At 42.7% G+C, this 20,900-nt stretch overlaps 1 protein-coding gene across 1 annotated transcript; it reads right to left on the reverse strand.

The window, feature by feature from the left end:
- Positions 1-1,583: 1,583 nt before the first annotated feature.
- acss2l (acyl-CoA synthetase short chain family member 2 like) lies at positions 1,584-20,352 on the reverse strand. Its single transcript, XM_083781216.1, has 18 exons — positions 20,106-20,352; positions 19,696-19,891; positions 17,014-17,105; positions 16,441-16,544; positions 14,854-14,926; positions 14,082-14,157; positions 12,914-12,980; positions 12,413-12,550; positions 11,727-11,897; positions 10,171-10,304; positions 8,522-8,654; positions 6,446-6,502; positions 5,857-5,937; positions 4,746-4,854; positions 4,277-4,345; positions 3,673-3,849; positions 2,922-2,996; positions 1,584-2,558 (listed from the first exon to the last, which is right to left on the reverse strand). Exons 1-18 carry the CDS (start codon positions 20,236-20,238, stop codon positions 2,431-2,433), a joined length of 2,013 nt encoding a protein of 670 aa, XP_083637342.1. The 5' UTR covers positions 20,239-20,352; the 3' UTR covers positions 1,584-2,430.
- Positions 20,353-20,900: the final 548 nt, after the last annotated feature.

The following is a 20,900-nucleotide window of genomic DNA, read 5'->3' on the forward strand; positions in this document are numbered from 1 at the left end:
TACAGTTTGCAGAAAAAGCACTATGGTTGTTTCCATCGGGGTCCTTCATATTCAATTCATCTGATTGGTAGATTGTTGAGCTGGTCATTTTTTTCTCAAAGTGTCTGGGCACACCTGGGCCCTGCCATATAAAGCCCAGTGAATGTGTGACATTCAGGGTAGCAGTGCAGACATGTTAGTACCCATTCAGGTCACATGTTAGCTGCAGATACAGTAGGCCATTGAAACAAACCTCTGCAGACTAATGCTGCTGCGGTGTGTGTGTGTGTGTGTGTGTGTGTGTGTGTGTGTGTGTGTGTGTGTGTGTGTGTGTGGGGGGGGGGGGGGGTACAGTAGTACCACTGTTGTCAAGGCAACCACAACTCTGCTGCCAGAAGTGATGATGTAAGGTTTCTAACGTGTTTCTTGCACTTGACACTACGGCGAAGACGAGCTAGTCGCACCACGCCTGCTGGTAGCCTACAATATACATAAGGATAACGTCATCACCTCATATGTCCAAAACTGTTACTTTTCAGGATTCAAATTCAAAAGTAGCAGATCTACAACCTCGAAACACGTTGCTATTGGAGCTTATGGATCTGCTACTTTTGATGCTTTTGTGTGACACTGTGGTATGATCAAGTAGGGTTAATTTACGGGGGGGGGGGGGGGGGGGGGGGGGGAGACACAAATTATTTGGATATGGAGATAAGAGGCTTCTGCCAGACAGCAATGATATGCTGGTGTCAACGCTCCTGGCTTTCCACACCACACATAATTTAATGGAAACTGGAGATAAGGGATCTGCAGCCAGGCAGTGACCCGCACCTCTTTTATTTCATCTTAAAAAAAAGAACCAGGTGATTGTTTTGTTTTTGTTTTATTTTTCTCTTCTCAAGAGCCACTAATGGTTGTGATTTTAGCTCAAGCTAATCTGAGGCACTTGGGATAATGTTGTTAATACCAACATTTATTTTCTCTTTCCGTCCCTAATCGCTGCTTCTCCTCCACCATCCATTGGACCGATGAGATCATCAGTCCCCGGTTTCATTAGTGGCTCAATGGTAGACTGCTACACAACAAAAGGAATTAGCCGAATAGAATATGGACTGAATGGCTTTCAGAGTGAACAGCAGAGCAGCTGACAGTGAGCCCTTTCTGTCACAAGGGGGCAGTATTGAGAAGCTGATCTATTTTCTAAATCCATGTCTCTGACTCTCTCTCTCTCAAACAAGGATGATGAATTGGTGTGCAAAGTAATTACAATGGGCACTAAGTTGACCAGATCCCTCATAGAAGCCATGAGCTATGGATTTATATTTATATATATTTGGCGAAAGGGCCTTGTGTTCTCCCTGTGTCTCTGCAAAAAACATGCAGTAATCCTGGTCTCTATACCGCCTCCAACTGGTTGGATTAACGAGTAACCTTCCACTTGCTACGTCCTACCTAGTACCAGGGAACTCCCCCCTGGCAGGTGATAAGACGCCTGCTCACTCATCATGCATTGAAGGAAGCATGAGCTCAGTTTGTGGCTCTCCCCAGGTTGACAGAGGGAGAGTAGCGCCCAGGATTACAGTTTAGGCAATTGGCACTGGGAGTCAAATACGTAGATAATGCACTTTATTTGCAGGTCATAGAAATACTATATCACACATTGAAAAAATATACATCAAATCAGCCTTCCAATACAAGCCACTATGGAAACTGTGCAAAGCTGGCTTGCCTGTCGTAATGAGTGACAGTTCTTAAAAGGAGCTGAGAGCACCTAGGGCTATAGAACATTATGGAAAAACAAGTTCTAAGCAATGACAGAATGATTGTTTTAGAAAAAATAAACTGGCAGCAAGAGAGAAATATTCTGTGTCAAGAATATCTGAAATACTGTGTAATCAATAACTCGCCATTGAGAGTAATTTAAAAAGCGACAGAGTCATGCCCATGTACCGTAAACGGTAAATGTGGGCATTCAACTGTTTAGGCATGTGGGTCATGAATGCCATTTAGATTTATATTCTTATCCTTTTAGACCAGTGATTCTCAAACCTCAAGGGAGTTCCAGGGGGGTGGATGGATAAGAACCACATGGACACTGTGGGTTCCTTTTATACAAATACAATACAAGACCTGAGATAACGTTTGAATTGAATTGAAAAATATCCAATTCTAAAAAACCCAGTTTAAAAACATTTTTCTGAACAAAAATAGCCAATGTATAAAATAATAGATAGAATCTAAAATGAGACAGATGCTTTCCCATTTTTAATGGGTTTAACTGTGTAGATTTGGGGTCCCAGAGATACTAAATTCTTTATCAAATCCATGGCCCAATGGGGGTCCTGGTTGGGAATCACTGGTCTTCTAGACAGCGCGCCCTCTCCGTCTAGACCGAGGGCTTATTTATTATGCATTCTTATCTGTCCAGAGCAGACAGAGGCCTCCTCCTCCTCAGGCTGCAGCTTCGCACCTCTGGCTGATCAAGACCTCCACCACCTGGGGGTCAGCCAGGGTGGACAGGTCCCCCAGGTCCTTCTCGTGTCGCGCGATCTGCCTCAGAACTCTCCTCATGATCTTACCTGCAGAAGAACACCATTAGCCTAGTTGTTAAGCACTTGAATGAACCCTCAGCCATGCATCCCTACATTCTGGGGTAGACATTGGTCACAAACAGCAGATCTACAAGCTCACAACGTGTCGCAACATGACACGTTGTGAGCTTGGCAGTGATGTCATTATTACATTGATGATTATCAAGCGACATACACAGTAACTATTACAATTAAACTACATGGATACGTTCCATCTGGCGTCCCTATTTTGGGCATGTCCTTTGTAAAACATGACCTTGTGAGCTTGTAGATCTGATATTATTATAAAAGGCTTAAGTGGTTAATGAAGTAACATTAGGTAGATGATGCTGCACACAATGTCAAAATTACCTGAGCGAGTTTTGGGGAGTGCTGGGGCGTTCTGAATGAAATCCGGAGTTGCGATTGGTCCAATTTTTTCCCTCACTAAAATAAAAGAGGAACAAAAATATTTACTTGCATGTGGAATTTGAATAGAAAAATGAAACACACTATAGACAAAGGCCAGAGGAGAGTATAGGAACATGGGAACGGTCAAACATATTGGGTCAGTTGGTTCACCAGAGTGCGCTTCACTGATGTCATTCCCCCCACATTCAGGGATCAATTCATTCTACTGTTATGTCCTACCAACAGCCATCAAAAAGTGTGACTCCCTATCCTCCTCCAAAACCAGTAGTAGGCTACCTGTCTGCAATTTGAAACTGGACCTATAGTCTTCTATCTTGCCAAAAAAAATCACCACGCACTGATTTTTTTACTGCTACTGCCTACTGCTACTGTACCGCTGTACGTTTTTGCAAACTGGTAATAAAGTATTCAATAATATATGAACTGGGGAACCCCCCCCCCCACACACACACACACACACAGAGTTAGTGTCAAAGTGTCCTTGAGCAAGACTCTGAACCCCTAATTGCTCCCGATGTGCAGGTTGTATTGGTGCCTTGCATGGTTTCCTCCGGCATCGGTGTGTGAATGGGTGAATTGCACAATCTATGTAAAGCGCCTTGGATAAAGGCGCTATAAAAATTCACCGTATTATTTGACAGTAAAGTATTCAATTAATCAAAAGGTTCTTGCACTGACTCCTCTCTCTCACCCAGTCTCTTCAGCTCATCCGCCAGGGTGCCGCTGAACTCCCTGCTGTGCTTCAGGGTGACAAAGCAGTACAGACACTCCCCCTTCACCTGGTGGAGCCGGCTGACCACCGCCGCCTCGGCCACCGCCATGTGCTGCGTCAGCACCGCCTCCACCTCTGCCGTGCTCAGCAGGTGGCCTGGAGGAGGGAGGCAAAGAGCAACGGAGGAAGACGCCTGTCAGTACAAAAATGTACTTTTAAGAGATGGCGCTGTTTTGAGGGTAGCCCGAAAGAGACCTATGCTTTTCTGGACATAGAGGAGCGGAATCATCTCCCGGCCGAGACCGCCGGGTGACTTCCTATTGGTTCACCAACCTATGTTTTGGAAAATTAAATAACAGATTCAAAAACTTTTTAGGATTTTTTTAAAAATACACTAAAATTTAACACTGTGCAGGCGTGCACAATCGTGGTTTTAGTGCACTGACCAGTATTGTAGATAAAAATCCAGTAAGAATCTCTCAATAGCAATGTTGAGTTATGTCGTATGGAGAGATAACATGATCTTATCTGCCATCCGTCTGAATAAAGGATAGTGTTATAAAACGGTAACATCCAGTAGCACCTGAGACGTTTAGCATGTCGTCTATCCTTCCGGTGATCCAGTAATAGCCGTCCTTGTCCCGCCTGCAGCCTGACAAAGAACAAAAACAAGACACTAAAATGATTAAAACACGAAGTAAACAAACTACTGCCTGGCATTCATCGTCCAACCTCAGGCAAGGCTGCTGATATGAGAACCTTCGTTTTGGATAACATTGAATGTCTAGGTGATGATGGAAACCTTGTATGTCCAAAACCACTCCTTTTGTATTATTATAAAAAATATATAGTGAACATAGCCGATCGACAAGGTCACATCACAATATGAATAAATAAATAGCCTAAACAAACAAACAAACAAACATAAGTTAAATTGGATTGGAAATACAGGGTTTATGCCCGATGGGCGACGGCAACAAAATAAGTATGTATTGGCATGTGTGTATTGGCATTAGAATGCTTATTCGCTGATAGATTGACATGTTGCTTACCGTCACCAGTCACATAGAAGCCTGGGAATTTCTTGAAGTAAGTGTTCTCAAAGCGTTGGTGGTTGTTGTACACGGTACGCATAATGCCTGGCCAGGGTCTTCTGAATACCTGTCATACACCCACAGCATGTGTACCAATATTAGACATTAATATTACTTCAATATTAATAATGTGTACCAATATTATACAGTAATATTACTTCAATATTAATACAAATTATTATTAACATTGATTATGATGATACTTCTCCTGCTACTACTACTACTAATAATAACAACCCAATTAGATCTGAGGCCATGGCCGAGCTTGTGACGCGCTGCGAGCTTGTATATCTGCTATTCCTGAATAGCCAACGCTAAAATATAAAATGACACAGATGCTTTCCTGGTGGGTTAAATAGTACACACACACACACACACGCACACGCGCGCACACACACACACACACACACACACACACACACACACACACACACACACACACACACACACACACACACTGCTACTACCAGTAAGACGCCTAAGGGCATTCATCCGCATGGGTGACAGCAGACTGCTGGGCGAATGCTGGCGCTTTGGAATGGAAGGGTAAGACCCACATTTTTGGGCTTGTTGAACTGGTTTTCGCCGGCTGACGGGCATGGCTGCATTAATACATTTGGGGCAGGACCGTCTAGAGTTTAAATGGACAGGTATCAGTCAAAAGGGAGACGTTGAAGAGGAAGGATGGATGGGGAAGGATCAACATATGGAATGTCAGAACAGGTCAGCTCCATATATGGAGATCTAATGGTTTGAGGTCAGATGTAGAGTTGCTGGCCAATATTGATGACATCAGGGATCTCCATATATGGGCTTAATATTGATGACATCAGGGATCTCCATCCCTGATGATGTCATGTGATGTCACGTGACATCATCAGAGAAATGCACGATTCCATAGTTAACTGGGACCGTCGGTCGCAACAATAGATAGACTGAAATGCTGCATGCTAGAAAGTTACATGACTGTAGCCAACGGGCAGAAAACGTCTATTGCATGTCAGCAATATACGATAACCACCAAAAGCAGACAGCAGAGTTCTATATTCTGAACATGAGACGCAGTTACCAGGTACCCCTCCGCCTCTCCCTCCAGCTCCTCTCCGTGCTCATTGAGAATGGTGGGCTCCACACCGAAGAAAGGAAATGTCTGAAATGTCCAGATGGATGGCCTCACATTAGCTCACCCACCGATGTAGATTAGATCACAGTGTATTTTCAATACCCCGGCACAGGCAGCACAGCTTATTCCAGATCACAATCACATGCCCATGCACATATGTCCTGTATTAAAAAAATCTCATTTAATAAAAATGTTCCCGGTTGTCCCAAATGTTAAATCATTTACAGGCGGAAATATTTTGGTACTTGGTGCTATTATTGAGGTCTTGTTTTATTTCATAAACATTTCTAAAGTAGTGGTTCTCACCATGGGATCCAGGGACCCCCCAAGGTTACCTGGGGTCCCAAGCTAAATGATTGATAGTTAGAAAGCAATCTGACCCCGGGTCTGTAACTCTTGAGAGTGTGGAATTGGAACTGTTTAGAATCATTGGTCTACACACTACAGTGCCGTCCCTCCCATGTTTTCTGTACTGCACTTTGGACAAAAGCTTTAGCCAACTGACATCCAGGATGCAAGAGGTGTGGTTACTTACAGCAGAGCCAGGTTTCAGAGGCGTAGCAGCAGGAAGAGGAGTCAGGACGTGACCACCCTGTGGAGTCAACCGGGACATCCCAAGGGTTAATGACTGACACAATTAGCTGTGAACCGAAGTTAATTCAACTGTTGCACATTTTGCAGCACAACATATTGTGCCCGTTGTGCATTTTACACAACGGGCACAAGATGAATGAGCTATAAATTAAAATATTCATGTAGTTGGTTTGTGGTTGGCTTATTTGTGGTGCAGAATCTCAGAAAATGTTCCAAATACAAATTGTGTTGTGCATAATTTATTGCTGCGTATTAGACTGTAACAATTTGCGTATTAATCACACAGTGTAAACAATGCTGAACATGTGAAGATAAACTGTATCAGCTGGATTTACATCGGAAGCTTATCGTTTCAGTGCAGCTATAATTAAACTTTATTTAAATTAGGCTTTTATTCTGTGCTTTGTTCAGCCGCACAGGGGCTGAATGTATGACCTTTCAGTAACAGTATTTTCTCTCTAACCACAAGGTCAACAGCCGTCGTGTTCCACTGCCTGTATTTGGCAATTTGATTGAGCCATAACCACAGATTAAATATTGAGAAAGACCATGTACTGTAGGCTAAAGCCAAAAATGAATTTAGCAAGAACTTCACAAGAAACACTTTCCTGGTGTTTTCTGTCATGTTGCCATGTTCATGACCAAACTTTGTCATGAAAATGTGGTCTCACTTCCTTCCTGGACTACAAGTGCCACCTCCACGCACCTAGGCCCAATCCCAATTGCCTCCCTCAAGCCCTGAGCCCAGGACCCTCATTGACTTTAATGACGTCAGCTGTAAGTGCTTGAGGGTGAGAGGCTGCAAGGGCTCCAAATTGTTGTGAAAGAAATGGGACAGCACTTTGAAGATGAGTCCGCCATTCATGACACTTTGCATCACTTTATAAAGACTGTCCTTATTCACAGCCAGTGCCTACCTACATGCTTTGCATATTTATACATGTCTATTATGTCTATTTTAGTATTTAAGCTGATCGTTTTATTATTAGTTTAATAAATACACTTTCCTGTGTGATATGAGTTGTAATATTAATATATAATAATATTCATTATACATTTCATTTCCATATTATTTTACTTTGCTACTTTTGTCATTTCTCATCATGTTTCCCTTATTATTATTATTGTTATTAAATATATAGCCTATATCCTTCCATTCCGTCTCCTTTTGAGAACAGTGAGAAAGCACTATTGTGTTTGTTGACATTCTAACCGCGATACATAACTAATTTGCATAATTAAATGATTGACGTTCGGAGGATCCCCCTCATTCCACTGGTAACGCTATGAACTGTGGGTAATTTCTTTGCTAAAGTCAGCCCAAAGTCAGCATCAACGCTGACTTTGGCAAAGGGCACATAAAGGGGCGGGGCTGAGCCCTCACTGACTTACCGATTTCAAATGGGACATCCCTCAAGCCCTCGCAGACTTCACATGAACGCGCAGCTAAGTCAGTGAGGGCTCATTGAGTCAGCAAGGGAGTGGATTGGGATTGGGCACTACACTACACTAGCTTTGAGAAGGAAAGGAAATGGTCACGTGACTTGGCTGCGCCATGACACTTTCATGGACGCTTTCATGGGAGCCAAACTACACCTGGAAGTTCGGCAGAATGCACTGGAGTCAATGAGAGCTCAGCTATGGAGCTCAGAGACAAAGGTCTCAATTGTTCATAAATAATGTTTGTTATGAGCTGGTCTACCTGGCTCCATTCACTGCCATGTATTCATTGAACTTCTGGTGTGAGTTTGGCTCCCATGAAAGTGTCCATAAAAGTGTCATGCCCAGTCACGTGACCATTGCCTTTCCTTCTCAAAGCTTCCCTGTCCACAAGGAGGGGAAGTGTACCAAAGCATTATGGTCATTGTAGGAATTCAGCAATCCAGTCAAACCCTAGTCAAACACACAGACTTCATAATCTTTCTGGCCATATAGGGTTATCGACTACAAATAGGCTACTATTAACATTGAGTGACTGCTATTTCTTCCAGCGGTGAAATGTCCATTTAATGCTTACAGTCTCGGTTTGCCAGAAGGTGTCGACCACGGGACACCGGCGCTGGCCGACCACCTCGTGGTACCACTGCCACGCCTCTGGGTTGATTGGCTCGCCTACAGTACCCAGAATCTTCAGGCTGGAGAGGTCATACCTAATAACATACCGTTAATGAAAATATTAGGTTTTTAGTTATTGCAGTGCAGAGCTCATATAACAACAGATACAAATGACAGACTTCACAAGCAAATGATGTAGTAACAAAGTACATGTACTGAAGTAGCAGTACTGTACTTACGTACTTTTTAAAATATATATTATTTCAGTATTTACAATTATCAACACTTTTACTGCTACTCCACTACAGCTCAGATCCAAATACTGTACTTTTACTCACAATGCGTCATGATGCGACGCATTGTGAGCTTGTAGATTGGCTATTTTCTGTCACGCCCCGCTCCTCTGCCTTTGACCATTTTGTGTTTAGTTCATGTTCTGTAATGCCTTGAATGTAATGCCTTGAATGTTAAGAAAGGAAGCGCTTGTCATGTGGGTTGCCTTTGAACACTTATGACAGTCCTTACTAGGTTTTGGACTTATTTATGTTCTGTATTTTGCCTTGTGGTGTTTGGTTTTGGTTTACTGTTTACTCTGTTTTTTTTCTGTGCTTTCCTGCCTCCTCTTGTTGGTGTCTCCTGTTCTGTCTTACCTACCTGATTATTGTATCCTAGTCACCTGTGTTGTTTGCCTGTTAGCCTATCCTGTGTTTGATTGTATTTTGAGTTCACCTGTGTCCTGTTACCCCTGTCTATTTAAGCCCTTTGTTTGCAGTGTGTCATTGTTGGTCCTAGACTTTTGTCAAGTGAGTTTTGTATCTGATGTTGCCTATGTTTTGCCTTTTGGAATACCCCTGCTTTAGTCAAATAAACACCTTGAAGATAATCTACTCTGCATCTGGTTGCCTGCTTTTGGGTCCTACTCCGTATCTCATTCCTGACAGTTTTCAAAATATTTGACAACTTGAAATGAGACATTCTGCATAATGAGTACTTTCTACTTTTCGTACATTAAGCACATTTTGATACCAATAGGCAATACTTTAGTACTTTTACTCAAGTAAATTGTGAATTCCGGACTTTTACTTGAAACAGTATTTCTACACTGCAGTATTGATACTTTTACTTAAGTAAAACATGTGAGTACTTCTTCCATCACTGAACACAGCTCAAGATGATAACATCCCTTGTATTTCATGTACAGTAGATCCTAACGGTCCTGGCAGACTGGATGCGTTTTTTTCTTCTGAAAAATGCCGGAAAACACGCAGCTAAAACACAGCAGTGTGCAAGGACCTTACTGTGTACCAGCATGGACAGCTGGCTCCATATACAGTTAAGAAAATGCTGGCCTTGTTCTTGGCAGGTGACCCTGGAACGAAGGCCGGCCGTTCCTGTGGCCCTCGCATAAAAAAACATAAATTGTATGTTTACACTCCTAATTGCAAATTGCCTGGAGAGCATAAACAATAATCCCCTTTTCTCCGGGAGGCAGAAATCTAACTGCTTTTGTGAACTAGTCAATGAGCGTGTAGTTGTATGTAGCTCAAAGGTTATACTATTTTATGTGTGTGTGTGTGTGTGTGTGTGTGTGTGCCGTGTGTGCGTTCTTACTTCTGCAGTGGCTCTCTTCCATACTTCATCAGCAGGCGGATGGCCGTGGGCGCTGTGTAGAACTTGGTCACTTTGTACTTCTCTATGATCTCCCAGAAACGTCCCACGTGAGGATGAACTGGAATGCCTTCAAACTGTGAGACAAACACAGACACAGATCAGTAATACTATACTTGTGAAGACATCAATGTTTTAGGACAGCATGGAAAATAGCAAAGATTGCTAAATCTACAAGCTCACAGCGCTCGTAGATCGGCTATTTTTCTGTGCGTGACATAAGTGCACAACCAAGTATAAAATAGGCAAATCTCAAATCCGAAACCCTAAACCTAACCTCTACATGTCTAATCCTAACCCTACAAACTTTTTTTTAACCATTTTTAACCTTTCTCAATTTATCTTGTGAGGACCAGGAAAATGGTCCTCTTAATGTAAATTTCTGAAATTCTACTACACGCACGTAGCACACACACACGATGGCTGATTCTTCGCTTGCGAAGATCATAGGAGGAGTTTAGAGTTAGGGGTCCTTTAGCTTTGCTTTGCAGCAGGCACGTTCATGTTGATATAGCCCAAGATTTAGACACTCGTAGCGTATTTTTCGATTCTGCTGTCAGAGTGATGACGTCAGAATCGAAAAATACGCTACGAGTGTCTAAATCTTGGGCTAATGTTGGTATAATCCGATCCTTGATTCACTGCAGATTTTCAGGCAACTGGTGCACTTGAGCTCCTGTCCTGATGCGGTAGAGGTCTGATTTATTGTATTTTTTATTATTTACTATAGTCCCCAGGAAATCTGGCCACAAAAGATCACAGGATCTACTGAATGTGAAGGGTTGAGCCTACAACACAGTATGGCTTCCCCCTATAGTACCTCCCTTCACATTCAGTAGATCCTGTGATCTTTTGTGGCTATATGTAATTTTATGGGGTCTAGTAAGACTATAGTAAATCATTTTTTTTAAATCGCTATAAAATTGTGTAAAAGAAATACATATTTAGCCCCATGTTCGAATTGCACACAAGACTCTTACGTGTATTTCTACAATGTATACTATAGAGGCCATGTCCGTGACATCATCGTACCATGAGTTATACAGGAACGCATACAGAGTGGAAAAGAACGACTTTGGCCCCGGCAGCCCATACATTCAAACAGAAAAGTCCTATCTGACTGTGTAAAAAGACGTTAAACTTACAAACCAACATCTCAACTGTACGGAAAGCTTGAATTATCCTTTTTCTATCTGCAAAGTTTTGTTAAATAAAAGTCCACCGTAGACAATAGACATGTAATGTTATGAGCTACTCAGGTCAGAGTCAGTTTGGAAGCACTCGTTTTCAATAACGCAACCTCCTGCTGCCTCCTGCATTATTATGTATCATTTAGAAACACCGTTTTGCCATTCAATCTAGATGATTGCAGCACAAGTGCTGCATGTGCATACCCTCTATGGACACTTTTAACTTAAGTAGTAAATGTGAGTACTTCTTCCAGATGGCAGATGGCTGCCTGTGACGTGACAACACAGATGACAGATGTTCTCACTCACCAGGACGCTGGTGGCGCCGTTGGCCAGGGGGCCATAGGTGATGTAGGAGTGGCCAGTGATCCAGCCGATGTCCGCCGTGCACCAGTACACGTCGTCATGGTGATGGTCAAACACGTACTTGAAGGTCAGCGATGTGTAGAGCAGGTACCCGGCCACAGTGTGGAGAACACCCTGTGTACAGTACAGTACAGTACACAAAAAGACAATACACATTATTCATTTGTGTACAAATGTCGTATTTGCAATCTCTCTGGAGGATTTATGTTGTGTTTATTGTGTTTATTGTGAAATTAATACCTTACTCCGTCACGCAAAAGTAGCGAAAATAGCTCATTTGTGAGAAAAGGTTGCATTTTTCAGAACATGTTTATTTTTATTCTATCAATCAATCAATTGTGTTCTGGCATGGAGCAGTGGAGCTAACATTTTTTGGTATCAATTTATTGGTATCACAATGAAAACTCATTCCTAATTCCTAATCTAACATTATATTAATCTATATTATATTATCATCAAAATCTTAATGTTTTGACAATTATTTGATTCTGACAGGCCACCAGCGGTAGCCTGGCACTGCCAGACTGATAACGTGGATTCACTCACACTCAACGTATGAGTGAATCCACGTTATCATTCTACAGCAGTGGGCCCCAGCTCCCAGGTTGTGAACCACTGTCCTACCGTACCTTAGGCTTGCCAGTGGAGCCGCTGGTGTAGAGGATGAACAGAGGGTCTTCCGCGTCCATCCACTCCGGCTCACACTCCTCCGAAACACCCGTGATGACGTCATCCCACCACACGTCACACGAAGAGTCCCATGGGGTCTGAACACGCACACACACACACACACACACACACACACACACACACACACACACACACACACACACACACACACACACACACACACACACACACACAGTATCAGTGGTGTAAAGCACTGATAGTGACCCACAAACTGATTTTTATGCCAATTTTATTTCATTTTTAGATATTTTTGGGCCTTTTTGTCTTTATTGACAGTTATACAGTAGGTTGACAAGAAGTCAGTCAGCCTAGGTACCCGGGCCGCTAGACCGACCGGGCCCACACATCTCTCAGGGGATGTAACAATTATATGAAGATTTTAGTTGAAACTTCAGCCCTAGATATATTCCCTCCCGGTTTGGATAGGTTAAAGTGCCCACCTGTAGTTTGTTACAAGCAGCTGCCCGGTGCTTGACGACCAGGCATCTAGTGACGCTCACTGGGCCTCTGTATAGGGACAACATGAGGAGGCTCATAAAGTCAAGCACAGAGACAAGACAAAAATCCTCCCCAAAAGCATGTCATGCTTTGCCTAAATTTCCAAATTTATAATCAGATGGGTTTTTCAAGCATGGCGGATTGACGGAAAAGACATTTCAAATAGTGAATTATTTTTAATTAATTAATCTCTCCGTTAACCTCAATGGTTCCCTCTTCGTGTTTTATTGCAGATAACCATTAGCAGCACAGCCTTTTATTATTGCACGGCAACCACTTAAGGCCTACATACCTTTTCATACAATGAATAGCAAAAACACTGCCTGTCTACAAGACATTGTGAAGATAGCAATGCTAGGCTGAATGCGCTTCAAACCTGCAGCGTTAATTTATTAACCAAATGACCCTATTTACAATGTAGGCTTTTAGCAGATGCTCTTATCCAGAGCGATGTACAATAAGCAAGGTAAACACATACATCAAATGCAGAGAGACTTCGTAGTGCCTCAGTAAACTAGGATCGCATGTAAGCCAGGCACCTACAGTAGCATCAGTCTGTAAACATTGTACTGTCAAAATAATTCTGGGCATGCGAGCATGCGAACATTCGGCAAAAAGAGGCAAATATTTGGTGAGAATTGCAAAACTCACAATGCATTGCATTCTAGATCGTCTGGTTTCAGCAAATAGATGTATAGAGGGAAAAGGAGGGGACCATGTAGACCCCAGGGAGACACCGGGTAAATGAAGTATATGAGTTTAAGTATGTTATGGATGTTACTTTGTGTGTAATTCTAAAGAATTATGATTGCAAGTATGCACATGTCAGCTTCCCAGGTATAGCCATGCATGCTGTTCTACGCAGTCACCATGCTTCCCTGATGAGTCACACAATGCTCCATGTTGCCGGGCAACCTGGCGCTGTTTCCCCAACAACCCCCAATAACAGCTGATAGGGGTCTGAGGCGTGCCTGCGTGTGTGTGCGTCAGTAAGTGTGTACGTGTGTCAGTGTTCGCGTGTCTATACAGCCTTGGTTTGGTCCCATTATTACCAGTGGCTAGTGTCAATAGGAGCTTCTGTTTAACTTTGAGCTGTAAACAGGGACCCACCTTTCACAGCATTTTTCCAGAGCCTCGTCTGCAATCTGTTTAAGATTAATCAACTTCTCTCCTCTGTATACACCGTCTGTAAAATACGAGACACAGAGAGGAGAGAAAGAGAGAGACAGACAGAGATCGAGTAGGAGAGGAAGGATAAAAACAGAAAGTCAGTTGTCATGATTCCCTGATGGGCATGATTAGTCGAGAGGGTGTGTTTACACTCTGACACACTGGCAGTGTTCATATTTACTACCAGGACAAAGTCGCCCCCATAATGACAACAAACCATTAGTCACCCAGATGCCGTCATGCTTGAATGCTCAGTGGTTAACCACTTAAAGTAAACTATCTATCTCTGGGGTCCTCTGAGTGAACACATGTGTCTGAGCAAATCGGCAAATGGCGGTGGCCACCCTTGGCCAATAAGGGACCACCATTCCTGATGATGATGTACGATGATTAGAGCGCCCCTCACTTCACACGGGTGTTATGTTTACATACCACTTGAACCCTAGCATTTAGCCAAAAATAGCCGATCTGCAAGCTCACAATGCCTCGCGAGGCAAAGAGGTTTGGTGTAGAAGAGAGAGTTTTGATTGATTGAATACTTTATTAACAGTTTGCAAAGATAAGGCAGGGGTTAAATTAGTTGGAGATGTAAGGCCAAGCCATTGTCTGACCAGTTTGTTTTGGATGTCTGGAGTGAAAAGACCTCTTTTGTCATTAGGGGAGCCACGTTATGTAATGCTAGCCATAATGTTGCATTGTAATTGTACTGAACCTGCTGTCACCAGGAGGCTGCTCTGAGTGTCTACAATCCTCTCACACAGAGACTCTGAAGAGAAGCCTGCAAACTAGAGAGAGAGAGAGAGAGAGAGAGAGAGAGAGAGAGAGAGAGAGAGAGAGAGAGAGAGAGAGAGAGAGAGAGAGAGAGAGAGAGAGAGAGAGAGAGAGAGAGAGAGAGAGAGAGAGAGAGAGAGAGAGAGAGAGAGAGAGAGAGAGAGAGAGAGAGAGAAAAAGGGGGCCATGTTTGGATCTTTACAGAATGTTGAAAGGAAGGATTAGCCAAACTGTATGGGAAAATAATTAATTAATTATTAGTTATGTAACCTTTTTTGTATAGAGGCAGCCAGTTGGATGGCCTTATTATTTGATTGCCAGTTTGCAACCTTTCCTGAAACGCACTTGCGTCCTGGCTCAAGTTAATAGTTCATCGAGTTGATGACAGCTCTACAAATCAGTTCACCAGGGGACTCTGTACTCGGCAACATGTCACTGCACCTCCAAGGTGCTTTTTATTCAGATTATAATTGTATGCCAAAACCACTTTTCTATCAGTAGCAATATGGACACCTATAGAACTGAAATAGGAAGGCTGGCCTCATCCCAACAAGTCTACGTGACATTTTGTATACTAGAAGATTGGATGATATAATATCCCACAACAATGACCAAGGCGAGATGAGGTTGTTTATATTTAATCCTGTCAAAATATATCCCTGGCAGCGGCGGGCACACTTGAAAGAAATCCCAAGAGCAGCCAGGGAGTATTTTTAACAGCAACACAAACCTCTACATGGATATGAAAGGTTAAATGGCTAAAATAGCTTTGGCGGGGTGTCAGAATTTACTGTGCGATCCCTTCATGAGCTGACAGTAAATGTTTGACCCATATTTCAACCCTTTGCGAGATGAGGCCAACGAGACCGATCTGCTGGTGTGCAGGTGTTGCGAATGCTGCAGTTCACAGCCTGAGCAGCTGATCACAGGACCAGAGCAGACCAGACTAAACATGTATTCCCCGGTGAAATGGGGTCACATAAACAACCCCTGCTGCTGATTAGGGGTGCAACAGTTAATCAAACTAGTCAACGTTTTAACAACATCATCGATTTGGGCCAAAATAATAGCTTTTTCTGTCATTTATATGGGTGCTACAGGAAGTTTCATGACGACATGTAGCCTTGTACTTCCTGTAATTCTGGTTAGACACTTTTGCCAGTATTTCTTTTCCACACTTTATCTCCTTGGGAAGGAGGTTAACTTGTCTGTTATCACTTCATTGAATAAGGTTGAATGATGGAGTGGTTTCCTTCACACACACTGATAGAAGGCCACACAGTGTGAAGTGAAGGCCGTTTGAAAGGCAATTTTCGGACAATGTATCTGCCACTTGGAATAGACCTGACGGGGTGAAGCCCTCCCGCCTCGCAAACCAAGCAGCTTTAAAACCCTAAATGACCACTTCCAGATTCATGTTTAATACTGCCTCTTAATTAACCCTGGCATCCCTATTTTGGGCATGTCGTTATATAGACAAAAAGCTGTACGGCTTAATTGGTTACTCTCCTTTTTAGAATGAGCTTACCACAATGGAGTGAACAGCTCCTATCCGGGCACACGCCAGCATTGTGTACACAAGCTCTGGAATCATGGGAAGGTAGATGGCCACCCGGTCTCCCTTTTTCACACCTGTAGAAAGAAGACAGAGGGAGTGTGAGGGTCTAAAGGCCTATTCATAGTCTGGATTTTCGGTGGTGAGGTGACCACCGCTCCGGTGGTGAGCTGACCACCGGAGCTGAAATAAGGTTGAGCGGTGGTGAGTAAAAACAGAGAGAAGGGCTGGAGCGGTGGCGGTGGTTTGCTCTTCACCACGGCTTGTGACGTCATGTTGTAGTTCGGTGGTCACCTAACCACCGAAAATCCAGACTATGTATGAGCCTTAAGACTAAGTAATGGCTGTGCCACTCTCCGTGGATTTGTGTAGGAGTTTTGTTTCAAAATAAGCACAAATGTATTGTATTATGCTTGATTTCAATAACATGTATAATAGTCCACAGGGGCTTGTGAGACACTGATACGGCATGTGTATCAGTCATTACAGTTGTGTTAACGATACCATGATAATGTTCTATGGCAGATGTAGAGTTAGGTTTCTTACCCATCTGTTTGAGGACATTGGCACACCTGCACACCTGGCTGAGCAGCTGACTGTATGTGATAGCCATGTGCTGATCGGGTGAGTTCCCCTCCCTGGAAAAACAACAAACCAGCAATAAAGACAACAATATTATGTACGTTTAGCAAACAGTTCTCACATTTGTCTGTGATACGCTGTATGATAGTTTGACTGTGAATAAGACTATTGATTGTCAAACAGCTGGAGTATTTTCATATTTGGGGAAATAGATGCTCATTGCTTGCATTAAAGCTGCAATCCATATATTTTATGGGAGGTGATTGCAACTGTAACACGCAGGATTCAAACCCTTTTTTTCCACCCAATTATTTTTGCCTGGAAATATAACCACAGACTTTGTGAACAAGCAAAATTGATCAATATCGGTGGATCACCTTTGAATTGTGGAGAAACTATTTAATAGCGTCACAGCATGAATGTGAGCTCATACAGGAGATAACATGTAACCATTGCTGACTGCTCAAATATTGGGTTTGGATGTGTGTCAGGCTTGAACAATTATGGTATCACAATGTACTGTAGCACAGAGCCAATGGGCACTGGCCAGGGCAGCGCCAGCATGCCTGCACAGCGCGTGCCTCTGTTGTGGGACAGACGCCAGAGAACCGCAACAACTTAACATTGACCTTATCGCCAGAACAGAAATGGTGAAACAAAGTGATAACAGTGATGAAACTATGAGTAACTGTGGACTGACTCATATACAAATTATGCAAGTGGGCAGATCAATAGATTGGGAATAATCTTGGCCTAAATCCATCTGACATGAGTCAAACCTCCAACGGTAAACCTGGCGTCTCTCATCTAATGCTTGCGGCCATAGATACAATATAACTGAGGCATACAATTAAAAAAATGAAACCTAGCTGTGACTTCAAATAAATACAATGTTTATTATAATAATATTAATAATGCATTTTATTTATAAAGCGCTTTAGTATCAAACCACCGTTCCTGTAAATAATGCACCACTTTAATTTAGTTTAAGTTAATATTCTACCTCTACAAGCACAGCCAGGTAGTCTCATGGCAACCACTGAAGAGAACTGCACTTTCTCCACATTTCCTCACTCACAGAGACACACAATACACTGACAAACACATTGTAGCTGACATTTAACATTAAGTGTCTTGGCAGGCACCATTCTCTCCAGTGAAAATGTCATGGTTAAAATTGTGTAATATTATACCACTGGCTACTTGATGAAACCATATATGTTTTGTCTAGTTTTTGTCAGAATTTTATTGAGAGGCTGGCCCTAGACTAGAGGATGAGAATGGTCTATTTCTTAAGTATACTTCATAAGGACACAAAAAACCAATGAAAGGGTTCATTTAATTCTCAGTCTGCAGTAAACAGTAAAACATGACAGTAAAGTGAAAATTTCAGGTAATGCCTAAAAAAAAAGACCATTACTGCATCAAATGTTATCAACAAACTATACTATAAAAACTGGTCAAACATCAGCAACATTGTCAAATAATATAAGAAAGAAAATAAATAGTAATTGCTACAATCCCATTTGCTTGTCAGAGTGGGGGGTACTCAATTCAAATATGATTACTTTGGGGGGTCCCCAGTTCAAATATGATTATTTTGGGGGGTCCCCAGTTCAAATATGATTATTTTGGGAGGTTGCGGCCTGAAAAGGTTGAGAACCACTGGTCGAGACTCAGTCTAGGCAGTCTCAGTGGAGAAGAATTCCCATCACTTGTGAACAGGACGTTGATAAGAAGTGGTGGGCTTTGTTGACGAGCTGGGATATGTTCCTTTGACACAGTATGGCGGCATGTAGTGGCATGGAACCAACATGACAGTTCACATTACATATAAACACTGTAATATAACTTATGTGCATACTGGCCGGTCTTACAATTAGGCTACTTGTAAGACCGGCCAGACCGGCCAGTATGATTGTATGAAGTACAGTATGAAGTAGCCCAATCACTGTACCTCTTCCAAGCTGGCCGAACAACAATTCCTTGTTTGCTGAGTCGTCAGGTGTACAGGGTAAATATTTGCACCTATGTGAAATGAAACCCTATAACAAGTACAGCCTTATACCGTAGCTGGCTTAGAATGTGTGGCTTTATTGTCTCAACCTTGGTCAAAACGTCCTTAAAGGAATATGAATTAAATGAATCCATTCGAGGATAAAAGTATTTCTAAACTGTAATTAAACCCCTTTAAGGTCCTTTAAGGTCCTCGTCAGAGTGTTCCTATAAATAGACACAGGGACACCGTAAGACTTTATTTGGGTCATTGGATCAGACTCTAATTATTCTATTAATAATGGGACAATATTATATTAAAACATGTTTCGTGTTATGTATTTTTAAATAATATCTAAAGGGATATCAGTCTCTGGCGGCTAAATGAATGTCTCCCAATGAGATCAATAAAGGTATCTATCTTAGCCAAGATTCGAATTAATTCTACGAATTTTGGAAACAATCCTGGCGGAGGTCTCCGTTTGGATTTCAACAGGACTTTTGGACTAGGTGTTTGAACCACACACTGTCAAAGCTTGTTTTCATGCACTGACACTGAGGGGACATTGCATTGCCATTGACACACATAACTCAGGGTAGTCTTTCAGATGAGGATGTTCTTTTTGACCATGTGTAAATATTGTTGCTTACCAGTAATAGGCAACCTGGTCACCAAGATTCTTCTCCCTCACATTTCTATCAAGGACATTGTAGCACATGTTGGTTTTGGCGCCCTCCATGCACTTCACGAAAATGTCCCCTTTTGTCATGTCAAAGTTGTACTGCAGCATTGGTCCTGTTGCGGGCTTCTTCCAGAAGAAGTCACTGGCAACCTCTTTCCAGAAAGCTGAAAGAGTGACTTTATTGAAAAAAATGTTTTTGCATGGTATATTCTAGCATCGCAAAAAGCGATGTCAGACAGAGAAATTGAGGCAGATATGGAGACATGCACACTGTAGGCAGTCAGGGAAGGAGAGGGAGAGGCAGAGAAAGGGGGAGATGATGATGACAGAGATGTTGAACTGCAGGTAAATGGTTTTAAGTACAACCAATAGACCTACCTTCAGGATCATCCAGAGACTTCCTGTAAAGTGCTAAATAGGAGCTGAAATCAGGCACATGAGCATCCCTCTTCAAGTCAGGAGGAGGGTAGTACATTGTGTCCTGTATATGCTGGGATCCAGGAACAACCATTGTTGCGGATATAGATGCAGGCCTGGCCTATAATAGCATTGGAGGATGAAAGAGAGAGAAAGAGAGAGAAAAGGGGTTAATCCTGAGCCACTGCTGATCAGACTATTCTCCTGGGGGCCAGCAGGTAAGAACACTACAAGGCCTCTGGTATTGAAGCAGAACACTTCAGTACAAGTACCACCAACAGGACCCGCCCCTAAGACTGCTCTTCCCCAGTCTGCTTAGTGCCAGGCCAGCCAATCGCATCACACGCTTCGGCACTCCCACTTTTTCATTGGCTGCCCTGTCGCTCGTCTGTTGGTGGCATTATGCTATGGGGGAGGACCATGACTGTAGGGGAGGACTGACTGGCTGGCTGGCTAACTGACTGCACTGTGTGTGTGTGTGTGTGTGTGTGTGTGTGTGTGTGTGTGTGTGTGTGTGTGTGTGTGTGTGTGTGGGGGGGGGGATGCTTTCCCCGAAAAAATACATCGGAGAGAGGATCACTCCTGCTCACTACTGTACACAAATATGATCTCTGTACCTCTCATATCGTACAAATGGACTTGTATTACTGGATCCTCATGATTTATATTCATCGTTTTTAAACAAAGACCAAGACTAGGCTGTCCTTATTAGTAATTTGGTTTATTATTATTATTATTATTATTATTATTATTATT

The sequence above is a fragment of the Protomyctophum parallelum genome (genome assembly GCF_964188405.1).
Source record: "Protomyctophum parallelum genome assembly, chromosome: 14".
Lineage (NCBI taxonomy): Eukaryota > Metazoa > Chordata > Actinopteri > Myctophiformes > Myctophidae > Protomyctophum > Protomyctophum parallelum.

Coding starts and splice junctions, on each gene's coding strand:
- acss2l (XM_083781216.1), bottom strand. CDS start 20,238: ATGGTTGTTCCTGGATCCCAGCATATACAGGACACAATGTACTACCCT. Junction 19,892..20,105: donor GTCTCTGGATGATCCTGAAG/GTAGGTCTATTG, acceptor TCACTCTTTCAG/CTTTCTGGAAAGAGGTTGCC. Junction 5,938..6,445: donor CTCTGAAACCTGGCTCTGCT/GTAAGTAACCAC, acceptor TGGACATTTCAG/ACATTTCCTTTCTTCGGTGT.